Source organism: Physella acuta, unplaced genomic scaffold (assembly GCF_028476545.2).
Source record: "Physella acuta isolate Inbredline_101_S28 unplaced genomic scaffold, ASM2847654v3 ptg001236l, whole genome shotgun sequence".
NCBI lineage: Eukaryota > Metazoa > Mollusca > Gastropoda > Physidae > Physella > Physella acuta.
Window position 1 is genome coordinate 125,531 of NW_026732752.1, and position 12,699 is coordinate 138,229.

Sequence of the window (12,699 nt, forward strand, 5' to 3'; positions counted from 1 at the left end):
ATCGATCGCAAGATTTGATTGGAGAACCAAACAGACGCGAAAGCAAGTTAAAGAAAACGTGGGGAAAAATAACCACATGTTGAGAATGGACGGTGAATGTAAACCTATCATCAGGCGATATATAAAGGATTTAGAGCCATAGAGAAGGATGGATGCAAATTGCAAGCTAAAATTATGATCTTTGAATTTTTAATTTGATACCCCACTGTGGACATACAGGAAGACCCCTTACTACATACCCTATGAAAAGAGTATGGATGGATGTAATATAAGATATTCCTGCTAAAAAAGATCCCAGTACACACTATTAGACAAGGTGTAAGCAATTTATAAAACTATTTAAAAAAAAATATAGTCAAATAAAAAATTAATAAAGAAAAATCAAACTAGTTTCAACCATTAATTTTTTATTTAATTACAAAAATAAATCAGTACAGTCGACTAAATTCTTCCCTCTAAAAGTATGATTAGTTGTTTATGTTTATACTGTCTTTTTTTTTTTTTTAATTCAAATTTAAGTGAGCATCATGAGCTTTCTTGTTAGAAAATTTTTTTTATTAAAAGAAAGAAAAATTTGAACAGAAATAATAGTCCACAATGTAATAAGCTATGTTATAATTAATTTACGCTGGTTTAACACAGTAGTACACTTTTATTATATTGTACAATAATCAATCTTGCAATGCTGAAAATTTGTTTTCCAATGTCAGGTTTACACTTTTTCTCTGATGAGGGTTCTCAATGAGGTCTGAAGAGGCTGTATTACTGTACTGAAGGCTTTAATAAAAAGATTAAAAAGTTACATAATATGGATAGGTAAATTTAAATAATGATTTTTTTAGTATACAGGAGTCTATAACAAAAGGCAATTCATGCTTCATTATTCATGACAGAAAACGACGGTGCGACACCCTTGATCAAATCTGGTGTTTTTTTTATTTTATTTCACAATTTCCAACTTTTTTCCCCCCAAACTACTGTAAATAAAAATTAAATATTAAAACTACTTTTAGATGATTACTCTATTAGACAGTTAGCCAAAAGTAACATCATTTGATTTATGGATGACTCCAGGGCAATACAACCAAAAATCATTCAGGATGTTCCAGGTGGAAATAAGACATTTAAAGGTAAAATTAAGTGTGGAAACCAATATTTAGGGACAAGAAATAAATGTTAGTAAAGTGCTTGTCTGTAAAAAATAATATTAAATAAACCGGGAGTGATCTCCCCTAAACTTTCTTGAATCTCTCTCTCTCTCTCTCTCTCTCTATATATATATATATATATATATATAATTCTCTTCTGGGAGACGCTAGAAAACAAGCTGTAAACGCGCTCCCTACCACCCCCACCCCTACATGGTCTGGTGAGCTGTGGTTCACTGTAATTGTTTACAGAGCCGGGTTTAGTGACGGCTATTAGGGGCAGATAATTTAGTTTGAAACGATTTTAAACGTAGGGGGGGGGGGGGTAAACTAAGTGGAGTTTACTTTAACGACGGGGGGGGGGGGGGGATATCGTCCTTAACGAGCTACTTATAGTGTTTTAAAGAAGTATTTTCAGTGGCAGCGTTGGTAGTGTCGAATTCACAGTGTTTCTTCCAGACTTTTTTCTCCGGGGGGGGGGGGGGGGGGCACTTGAAATTTTCGGGGGGGGGGCACTTGAAATTTTCGGGGGGGGGGGGGGGGGGGGCGGTAGACTTTCTTTGGGGGCGGGCGGACACTGTTAAAAGTATATATTTTCTATATAAATTTCATTTTGTTCGGGGGGGGGGGGTGCGGTAAAAAATTTTCGGGGGGGGGGGGGGCTTTGCCCCCCCGAAGAGATGCCTGGAAGAAACTCTGTTCACAAATTATGAATAACTGAAAAATAGAAAAAACAACAACTAAATAGCGGCGTATGATATGCCGCGGGTCGGCTCGTATTCTTATATTACACTATGGGGGATGGCAACTTGCGATATAGACATGATTTTTAAACTTAAAAATAGAATAGAATCTCATAGAAAAAAGAATTGCGCACCAAGTGAATGCCAAACAATTCTATATACTAGTTTCGCTGTCTATCTATCTATCTATCTATCTATCTATCTATCTATCTATCTATCTATCTATCTATCTATCTATCTATCTATCTATCTATCTATCTATCTATCTGTCTGACAAGAACGCTGTAGAGAAAACACAAGCAAAATAAAAACTTTCACAGTAAAGCGGAAGCAAAATATGACGTCATATTCAGCATATAGTAGAAAAAAGTCGACAGCCGGGAGAGTGCACAAAATAATGTCTTTGATTCTCGAGTAAACATTGAATTAAAAAGCCAATTTTGTCTAATCTATGTGGCTTGCGTGAAGAGTTTCTTTCATACAATTCTTCAGATAGGGGCGAAGCCCCAACCTCGAGAAACAACGTCTAAGCCGAACCCCCCCCCCCCCCACTCAAAAGAAATTTCTTCATCGACTTTCAGACTTTTTCCTCCCCGGAGGGGGGAAACTTTCTAATCTAAAAAGTTTAGAGTGCACAGTTTTTTCACGCATCTCTTCCCCGCCCAGGTTCTTCCTTTAGTTTGTATGATCTACAAATGCGACCAGTGTTTCTTTCAGACATTTTCCTCCCCGGCGAGGGGTGGGGGTACTTGAATTTTTTTTTGGGGGGGGGGGGGGGTAGAATTTTCTGGGAGGGGGGCGGACACTGGAAAAAGTATATAATTATTTTCGTTGAATGGGACGGTAGACATGTTTTGGGGTGTGTGTGGGGGGCGGAGCCCCCTCCTCCCAAGTAGAGTTGCCTGAAAGAAACTCTAAAACTACATGCGACTTTTGTCATGAATGAGATTAGGTGCTTGGTTCAGGGATATGCCTATGACTATATTTTGTATAAATTAAAGTACCGATTCTGGATAAAAATCCGTTTTCAATGTCATTTTTTGTTTACGGTTAAATTGAATTAAGGTGGTGATTTTGGTTTTGAGGAAATAGCACTATCAACCTAGCGCCCGTTGTATCCTTCCTCAACGGGCCATTTTTCTCGTTAATACTAATAGTTTCGCTGTCTGTGTATCTATCTGACAAGAACGCTATAGAGAAAACACAAGCAAATTAAAAACATGCATAGTAAAACGAAATATGATGTCATATTCAGCATATAGTAGAAAAGAGTCGAAAGCCGGGAGAGTGCCAATTTGTCTAATCTGAGTGTTTTGCGTGAAGAGTTTCATTCATACAATTCTTCGGGAAGGGGCGAAGCCCCCCCCCCCCCCTATTCAAAAGAAATGTCATCGATATTCTATAATAAAATTACCGCCTTATTAATGTGTCTATGCTAAAAAGTGGTTTGCGTGCATTTTCTTTTATGCAATTTTTCGAGTGGTGGCTAAGCGCAACACCAGTGTTTCTTTCAGACTTTTTCCTCTCCTGAGCGGGGAACTTGAAATTTTCTAATCTAAAAAGTGTTTAGCGCGCAGTTTCTTTCATGCAGCTCTTCCAGGCTCTACCTTTATTTTGTATGATCAACAAATGCGACCAGTGTTTCTTTCAGACATTTTCCTCCCCCGAGAGGGATGGGGGTACTTGAAATTTTCGGGGGCGGGGGTGGAATTTTCTGGGAGGGGAAAAAAGTATATAATTATATTTCGTTGAATGGGACGGTAGACATGTTTTGTGGTGTGTGTGTGGGGGGAATGGCGTAGAGTTGCCTGAAAAAAACTCTAAATGCGACTTTTGTCATGATTGAGATAAGGTGCATGGTTTAGAGATATGGCTACGACTATATTTAGTATAAATGCGCGATAACTACGCGTAGATCATGCTTAAATCCGATTAAATGCCGATTCTGGATAAAAACCAGTTTTCAATGTCATTTTTCGTTACTGTTTAATTTTGAAGTACAGGTGGTGATTTTGGTTTTGAGAAAATAGATATCACCTAGCGCCCGTTGTATCCTTCCTCAACGGGCCATTTTTCTCATCTATAATAATAGTTTCGCTGTCTATCTGTGTAACTATCTATCAGACAAGAACGCAAGCAAATTAAAAACATGCATAGTAAAACGAAACATGACGTCACATTGCGAATATAGTTGAAAATAGTATTAAGCCGGAGAGTGCACACAATAATATGACGTCATTGATTCTCGAGTAAACATTGAATTAAAAAGCCAATGTTGTCTGCTCTTAGGAGTGGTTTGCGTGAAGTTTCTTTCATACAATTCTTTGGGTAGGGGCGAAGCCCTCCCCCCCGGTAGAACATCTAAGCCCCCCCCCCAACTCAAAAGATATGACGTCATCGATACTCTATAATAAAAAAGACTGACATTACAGGCTTAATTAATGTGTATAAACTTAAAAGTGTTTTGCATTTAGAGTTTCTTTCATAGAATTCTTCGGGTAGTGGCTAAGCGCGACACCAGTTTTTCTTTCAGACTTTTTCATCCCCGGAGAGGGAGGTGGGGGGGGGGGGTTCTTGAAAATTTTCGGGGGCAGGGGGGATTTTTCTGTGAGTGGAAAATGTATATAATTATATTTCGTTGAATGGGACGGTAGACGTGCTTTGGGGTGGGGGGAAGCCCCCTATCCACAAGTAAATGCGACTTTTGTCATGATTGAGATTAGGTGCATTACTTAGGGGTGTGGCTACGACTGTATTTAGTGTCAATGCGCGGTAACTAACTTTTACTAAGTGTACATCAAATGACGATTCTTGATAAAAATCCGTTTGCAAAGTAATTTGTCGTTTCCGATTCAATTTGAGGTTAAGGTGGTGGCTTTGGTTTTGAGAAAATAGACAGCACTATCAACCTAGCGCCCGTTGTATCCTTCCCCAACGGGCCATTTTTCTCGTCTATATAATAGTGCAGAATATTATGAGAACTTAATAAATTCACATGCTTTTTTTTAGAAATCGGAAATGACGTAAATCACTACTTCCAGTTAACAGAAATTACTCAAAATTTGAAAAAAAAAGACAATTAGATTTTACTTATTTGTGAAATTTCGTTTATCTATCTGAAATAGTACTCAAGTTATAGGCTTTTGAAAAATTGAAAGAATAAGTTTCACTTCCGGTTACCGGAAATCACTGAAAAGTTGATACAGAACTACAAATTTTATATAATACTTGTATATAAAGTTTCATGAACCCAGCTGTAACGGTACTCAAGTTATCGTGTTTACAGACACAGACAGAATTGCAAAGCCCAGTTTTTCCTACTTGATAACGCACAGAATACTGAAATTTTGATTAAATCTGCATCTATAATTTTTGTCTGATTGAAATAAGTCCCCTATACTCTGTATATGATGAAGTACTGAGGTGTAAAACGATGAAAACTGTCAAAATTTCATGTGATTTTTGTGCACGATTACAATACTTCCTCTATACTCTGTATACAATAAAGTAAAAAACCACAGGCCTATATATTATATAAGATGCCTGAGCGATAACTAAGGCCTTTAATTACATAATGATGATAATGACAGGGGGGGGGGTGGAGGAAGGAGAAGAACGGGAGGGTGGGTGGGTGGGGGGAGGAAAAAAACCCACAATAACAACAGTATCATCCTATCAACAATATTACTGTTGTTACAACTCTAAACAGGAGTAGTCCTTTTAAAAGTGTCTCCAAATCCATGCAGTATGTTGTTAGTAATATTATAATATCAGTTAAGCCCTGTAGTGCTTGAGATAGGAAAAGCATTGACCAATAGTAACCCAAGAACAAGTTTAAAAAGATAATTCCATTATTGTGGCATTATTGGACAAGAGATAAACTATTGTAAATCACTCTTTCAACAAACAATAAATGTCAATAGTTAAGTCAATTCATAAACTAAAAAGCTGAAGTGGGCCTAGTGGTAGATATTAGGCTAACGAAGTGTCTATTCACAGTCGACTGTGAATAGCCGTATTGGGGCTATGCACAGTCGTATTCACGGGACCGTTTTTGATAGATTTAATGTTAAAAATACCTAATTTGGCATGAAGATGTGTGGTCGAGCGGTCATTGGGAGTGGCTGCCGTGCCAGAAGGTGTGGGTTCAAACCCGTCAGATGCCCTTTTTCTATGACTCTTAATCTATGCCTTTCAATCTTAATATTAACGAGCCGACCCGCGGCATATCATACGCCGCTATTTAGTTGTTGTTTTTTCTACTTTTCAGTTATTCATAATTTGTGAATTTTGTGAATTCGACACTACCAACGCTGCCACTGAAAATATTCCTTTAAAACACTATAAGTGGTTCGGTAAGGACGATAACCCCCCCCCCCCCCCCCGTCCTTCACCCCCACCCCTCCGTTAAAGTTAACTCCACTTAGTTACCCCCCCCCCTTCGTTTAAAATCGTTTCAATCTAAATTATCTGCCCCTAATAGTCGTCACTAAACCCGGCTGTGTTTGTAATGTTTGTAAACATAAAGAGTGAACCACAACTCACCAGACCATTTAGGGGTGGGGACGGTAGGGAGCGCGTTTGCAGCTTATTTTCTAGCGGCTCCCAGAAGAGAATTATATATATAGATATCAAAATATTTTTTCAGTTACTTATGTTACTCATCGAAGGGTTACTTTTGTTAATTTTTTTTTGTGACGTTATTGTTGGCATATCAGCAAAAAAAAAAATAAATAAATAAAAAAAAAGAGAGAGGAAAAAACACAAAAGTGTGATGGAAACGGTGAATTATAGCTGATTATATTCTAGTGTATAGATTTAGAGTGCATAATTGATCATCTATGACCTACGTAGCCTGTAGCAGATATGTCTGATATGAGCCTAAAAGCTAAACTAAACTTTAATTGTAATAACTTTTTTATAACAAAATAAAAAACGCACTGCTCTCTTAATCTATACCTCATTCCCCAGTCACAATAAATGCTTTTATTATTTTAAGATATTATTCACGGTCGTATTTAGCATGAAATGACAGCCGACTGTGAATAGCCGTATTGGGGCTATTCACAGTCGGCTGGGAATAGCCCCAATACGGCTATTCCCAACCGGCTGGGAATAGCCTTGGCCTTAGGCTAACTTAGATAAGAAGGTGTGTAGCATGAAAAACATAAAAAGTACAATAGAAAATGCAAGCTACAACAAAAAAAAAAATTCAAAATTTTTGTTGATTACAAATTTTAAAACTTAAGGTTTATTTGCCCTCCAAACGTTATTTCAATTTTTTTTTTAAAGAACTCACTTTTAATGAAGGCAAATCTGTAAATTGCTTAAATAATACCATAACTTGGATGTCAAAATCCAAATGTCTACTAATTTGACTGTCACTTACTAGATGTGTGATCATGACTGCATAAGCATATAGATCAACCATCTTCTACAGTTTAATAACCTCAATAGTAGTAAAACTAATAAATCACCTTTTTCCAGTAGTAGATGCACCACCCAAGGTAGGAAAATCTTCTTCACTATTGACATTTGGTGCCTCTTTTTTCTTACGAGATGAAGGGAAATTAGGTGTATTTACTGAAGAATGAGCTGTGTGTCTTTGTGCAGGAGGAACATATTTTGCAGGAGCTTTAGGCGTTGTTTCTTCCCTATCTGGCTCATGATGGTGGATTTGTACTTGGACTGGTGCTTTGATAAAAATTAGAGGCTGAATCACATGACAAGCTACGAAAAATATTGTAGAATAACATATGTAATTTCTTTATGTGGTAGATATGGTTTAGTGAATATCAAGGGCATTGACTAAAAAATATACAAAAAACATTTATAAATACTACTAAAGAGGACAAATGATAATTTATAATACATTTGCTAGAGAACATTATTAATGCTGGCTGTAAATAAGGGTTAAACCATTTATTTATTTTACATTTATTGATAAAATTATACGTTTAGTCAGGGTCCTGCGAAAATCAGATTGAATATCTTGGGTGAACTAAAATGTTGGGCTATTTAACAGTTTTTGAAAGTGTTCTATTCATCATTTGCACTGCACTTTCTTTAAATGCTATTGGCCTCTCTAGATTACTTGATTTTTCTGGATTTTCTTGATATGGTTGTACAAATCTCAGGCATTTCTTAATGCAGTAGGTACTTCTGCTTCACTTGCTGATTTTTTTTTTGATAATCCATTTTGTCTTTTTGAAAACTATCAACCTGGCACCAAGCTTAGGATATAATGTAGTACAGGACAGCTTACACAAAATAAAAAGAAAATAAAAAGAAAGAAAGAAGCTATACATTTTTCTTTGAATATACCTTTCAATGTTTGTTACCAGCATTAAATTTTATGAAATGTTAATATTTTTGCTAACTGCAAAGTACAAGGACTATTTAGAAATAACTGCAGACACTTTTTTCAAAACACATTAAGTTTCTAATATCTAGGATGTCCAGTAAGTTTAGAAGGTAGCAGAAACCCTGGCTAATAAATATAATAATGATATTTAAGACCTGTTGTTGAAAGTGTGTTTGATTTATTCCATGGCCCAGATGCCCCATCTCGTCTGTCCTTGTTATCTCTATCATCATCATCACCATTGTCGATAGAATCTGCTGCTTCCCTATCATCCTGTTCTTTACTGTACCAAAAAAAAAATTAATAGTGAAACATAAAAAGCAAAATATTTCTTTTAACTTATGATGTTTGCGCTTTCTTATTTTAAAGGAGTATTTTTAATTTCCTTAAACTTATTTTTTGTTTGCTTGCAATTAAAATACACTAACTTACGTTATCTGCAAATTTTGAATGCGGAGACCTGAGTAGTCTTTTTCTTTTTCTTCCTCAAAATCTTTCCATTCCTCATCCTCCTTAAAAAAGTGAATCAAAGAAAAACAAATAATTTGTTGATGCACCCAGAGTTACCTTTTCAAAATTAATTACATAATTAATCATTCTATTTATTTTGTGGAATTAAAATTTCTACTGTGTTTAGTTCCTGGAAGTAGAAATCCAATTTAAGCAAATTAAATATTTTTCATAGGCCACTGTTAAATGAAGTCAGTTACTGGTGATAGTCAAATTGTTAAATTTTGACAAGCAAGGTCTGAGGTGCCACTTACATTTGTTTATAGGGAAATTAAAATACCTAATTTTACCAACCATGAAACCAAGTATGAAAAATTTAAAAACCCCATTGAAAAAGTAATGAAAACCCTGACTATTTTATGATCGCTTTTTTTTTCCATATTAATTTCCATATACAGTCCTTTAGTGGACTCATTACTCACTATCTTTATCCCACCCTATTTATTCACATGCATATTTTTACACTTTTTAAAAATAAACATACTAAGTATTTTTTAAATAGGTTTACAAAATTTATACTTTTTTTGTAAGCCAGACCCCCACATACAAAAAGACGCCACATCTCAGTCACACTGACCAAACTCTTCATTCATATGCTGTGGTCACAAACAGGTGAACTCTATTTCACCTACCACTTGTCCCTACTGGTCCGATATTTGAAACTTTGGAACACTATTAAAAAACTGTTTCTTCCACATTTTGTTATTTAATAATAATAAAATGTGCACAATCACTTAGATAGAAGGTCATGTATTACTAGGCATTATATTTATAGATAATTTTAAATAAGGTAGAACAACCCTTGGTGACCGTCTAGGTATCATTGGCAGTGCACTCTGGGCACTCTGTTTAGTCATTGAAGGTAGTAGCTCAGTCTCTAGTGTAAAGTGCTCTTTTAAAGCATGTGCTAACCATGACCCCCTATGCAGGACGATCATTCAACGGATTCTAATGTAGTGACTTTCCTATCCCATCCCTCCCTTGTTATAGCTACCAGCTGTGCCCCTTAAGTTATATGACGTCATTTCAAAAGGAGAAAGTCATCAGCGGCGCTACCAAGAATGAGAGGGAGGGGTGGGGTATCTAGGCATGCCTACGTGAGAAAAGATGCGAGGTTGGTGTGTTTTTACTGACTCCTTGACAGTGCCGAAAAGAGCGGGGAAAAAATGTTGAGTAGGCCTACTAGATTCTAGATCTAATACAGAGAAACAAAAAAAAATTAACCAAAAACTTATCAAGTCCCATTTTCAAGGTTTACTGATGAAATTCCAGGTTTTACCTTTCCTTTTTGTGGTGGAATCTAAGGCTTTTTCAGTGCCTTGGATTGATTTTCTGAATTCAAGGCTTTTTCAAGGATTCACTGTCTGCTGAGGATTTTGTTTTGTTATTGTTGTAAGATAAAGAGACATTAGGCTGTATACATTTCGAGCTGTCCCTAGAGGATTTCATAGTGTCAGCTGCCAACCAGCTTGATTTCATTCTAAATTTGTCTTTTAACATAAGCCGCTGCATAGTATTATTAGACAGAGATATTTGTTGCATCTTTACTGCACTGGAATCCCCAAGAATTAATTTTACTATCTTTATGGTTTGATGAGATTTTCTCCTTTGTGTGAGGTTTTTTGCTTGGCAATTTCTAATACTACTTCATATGATGCTTGCACTAATGCTGTATTTTCTTGGTGAAAACGTTTTGTTCGATCAAGTCTCTGACGTTTGCAACTAACTTTATGCCGACGAAAGAACTACATATCTTTTTTGGTGTGTTCTGAATGACTCGTCTCAAATAGACGTTTGGAAGTTTTCATAGACTCCTGACTAAGAACAACTTTGCACAGTAGGCCTACAAATTGTTTATTCTCTATTCCATTTCCAGTGATGTTAGTAATGCCGAATTTCAAATAGGCCTAGGCCAGGGGTCGGCAACCTGCGGCTCGCGAGCCGCATGCGGCTATTTTGATATCAAGATGCGGCTCTCCAGCTCTTTGAACAAATACTAATAATCTTAATAAAAAAATAAAATATTTAAAATAAAAAAATGTTAGTGGCTCTTTAAAACCAGGGAAATTTTGAAAATTATAACTTTTGGCTCTTCCGCTTCAAAAAGTTGCCGACCCCTGGCCTAGGCCTATTTTTCTAAAAATCTATGTTTTTTATTCATTGCTAGAGTTTAGTCTACCAGTTGGCGACCCCCCCAGAAATCCCTTCGTGACCCCCAGGTTTGGAACCCATGCTCTAGATCTAGCTAGATGTAGATAACTAGATTAGATACAGATAGCTAGACTTGAATTCTATAATTCTATTCTTCTAGAGAGAGATCTATCATCTAGAACTAGTCTAGTAAGTTAAGTATGTCAACATTTTAAGTTTGAACATACCTGTTGATTTGTCAAAATATTTAATGTTCCACTAGTTGAGTGCAGCTTGTCCTTGTCTTTCGTTTTTTTATCTTTAGTCTTTGTACTTGTAGATTTCATTGATGTATTCGTATTTGCTTCCACATCACCACCACCAGATTTTGGTTTAGATTTCTTTTTACTTTTGTCTTTTTTGGCAAAAAAGTCGTCCAGACTTGAATCTGCCATTGCTTCTAATAGATCGAGATCCTAGATTCGGATCTTTATTGGAATCTACGATTTTAAAATGTATTTGTCGCAATAGGGCCGACGTATATTCAAGTTATCAGTCAAAATTTCTTCCCATGCGCATTATTGACAAGGGGAGAGACTCCAATACAGGAAGCCGGTTAGATCTATTTGGATTGGGACAAAAGGGCACACTAGCAACAGAAAAGCATCTAACAATACCGAATAATTATGAAGCTATTGCAGTTAATTGCTCATTTCATATCTATTCCAAGATTTAGGTCACATCCACATATAAAAACTATATAGCACTAAAATATGACAGTTAGAGATATGTAGACACTACTCCCATATATAATATTAGGCCTTTAACTATCTATCTCTAGAGCACCTCACCCCATCCACAACGTCGTAATCACAAAAAGACCGGACCCAAAACATAAAATGACATCAAACTTTAGCCTACCATCTCTCTCAAAGCTGTTTTTTCTCTAAATGTAATAAAAACGTTTTAAAAACAAACTTTTATGTAGTAATACGCTAAAGAGTAAGAAAAAAAGATGTTCTTTAAATATATAATAATGCACTTGGCCGATCATGTAAATGACTATACTATGAAGAAAAGCGCGACTTAATATACTCGCGACTAAGTAAGAGTATGCTTGCTCGATCCAACACCATTTGTGAGATTTAAGATAAACTTGAAATACCGTGAGTTGTTTTCAGTGGCGTAGGCAAGGAGTGGTTGAACGGAAAAAAAGTCACAGGAAAAAAAAACACAGAAAAAAGTCAGCAGAGGCGTAGCGACCCTTCCCGGCGCCCGGGGACAAACTTTTCGATTTGCACCCCCCCCCTCGAGATTTTGATTCGCACCCCCCCTCAAACTTTCGATTTGCACCCCCCCCTCGACATTTTGATCTGCACCCCCCCCCCTCAAACTTTCAATTTGCACCCCCCTCAACCTTTCAATTTATTTTTCCAACCCATTTAGGCGCCCCATAAGCTCGGCGCCCGGGGACATATGTCCTCCCCCCCGCCCCCCCCCCCTCGCTACGCTACTGAAAGTCAGTTTTTGCTAGGAAAAAAAGTCACAGAAAAAGTCACAGTGGAAAAATTTTATGGAAAAAAAGTCACAGAAATAGTCACAGAAAAAAGTCACAAAAATCTTTATAGAAATATTTTTATTAATTTGTTAAGAAATGTAAAATTTTGTATGTTTATTGTTGTGGGTTGTATTTTTTGATAGCATAAATTTTTTATAGACGTTAAAAGCATTATGATTTATAACGATTGTAAGTAAAAATACTCTAAGATAATTAAAACATCAATCTCAACTTTTGTTACGTATT

At 36.4% G+C, this 12,699-nt stretch overlaps 1 protein-coding gene across 1 annotated transcript; it reads right to left on the reverse strand.

Annotated features, from left to right (window-relative positions):
* Positions 1 to 386: 386 nt before the first annotated feature.
* LOC131957368 (protein CDV3 homolog) lies at positions 387 to 11,545 on the reverse strand. The gene is made up of 5 exons (XM_059322120.1): positions 11,144 to 11,545; positions 8,688 to 8,767; positions 8,411 to 8,538; positions 7,369 to 7,585; positions 387 to 777 (listed from the first exon to the last, which is right to left on the reverse strand). Exons 1-5 carry the CDS (start codon positions 11,348 to 11,350, stop codon positions 672 to 674), a joined length of 738 nt encoding a protein of 245 aa, XP_059178103.1. The 5' UTR covers positions 11,351 to 11,545; the 3' UTR covers positions 387 to 671.
* Between the last annotated feature and the right edge of the window lie 1,154 nt (positions 11,546 to 12,699).

Coding starts and splice junctions, on each gene's coding strand:
- LOC131957368 (XM_059322120.1), bottom strand. CDS start 11,350: ATGGCAGATTCAAGTCTGGACGACTTTTTTGCCAAAAAAGACAAAAGT. Junction 8,768..11,143: donor ATATTTTGACAAATCAACAG/GTATGTTCAAAC, acceptor CACTTTTTTAAG/GAGGATGAGGAATGGAAAGA. Junction 8,539..8,687: donor ATTCAAAATTTGCAGATAAC/GTAAGTTAGTGT, acceptor TTTTTGGTACAG/TAAAGAACAGGATGATAGGG.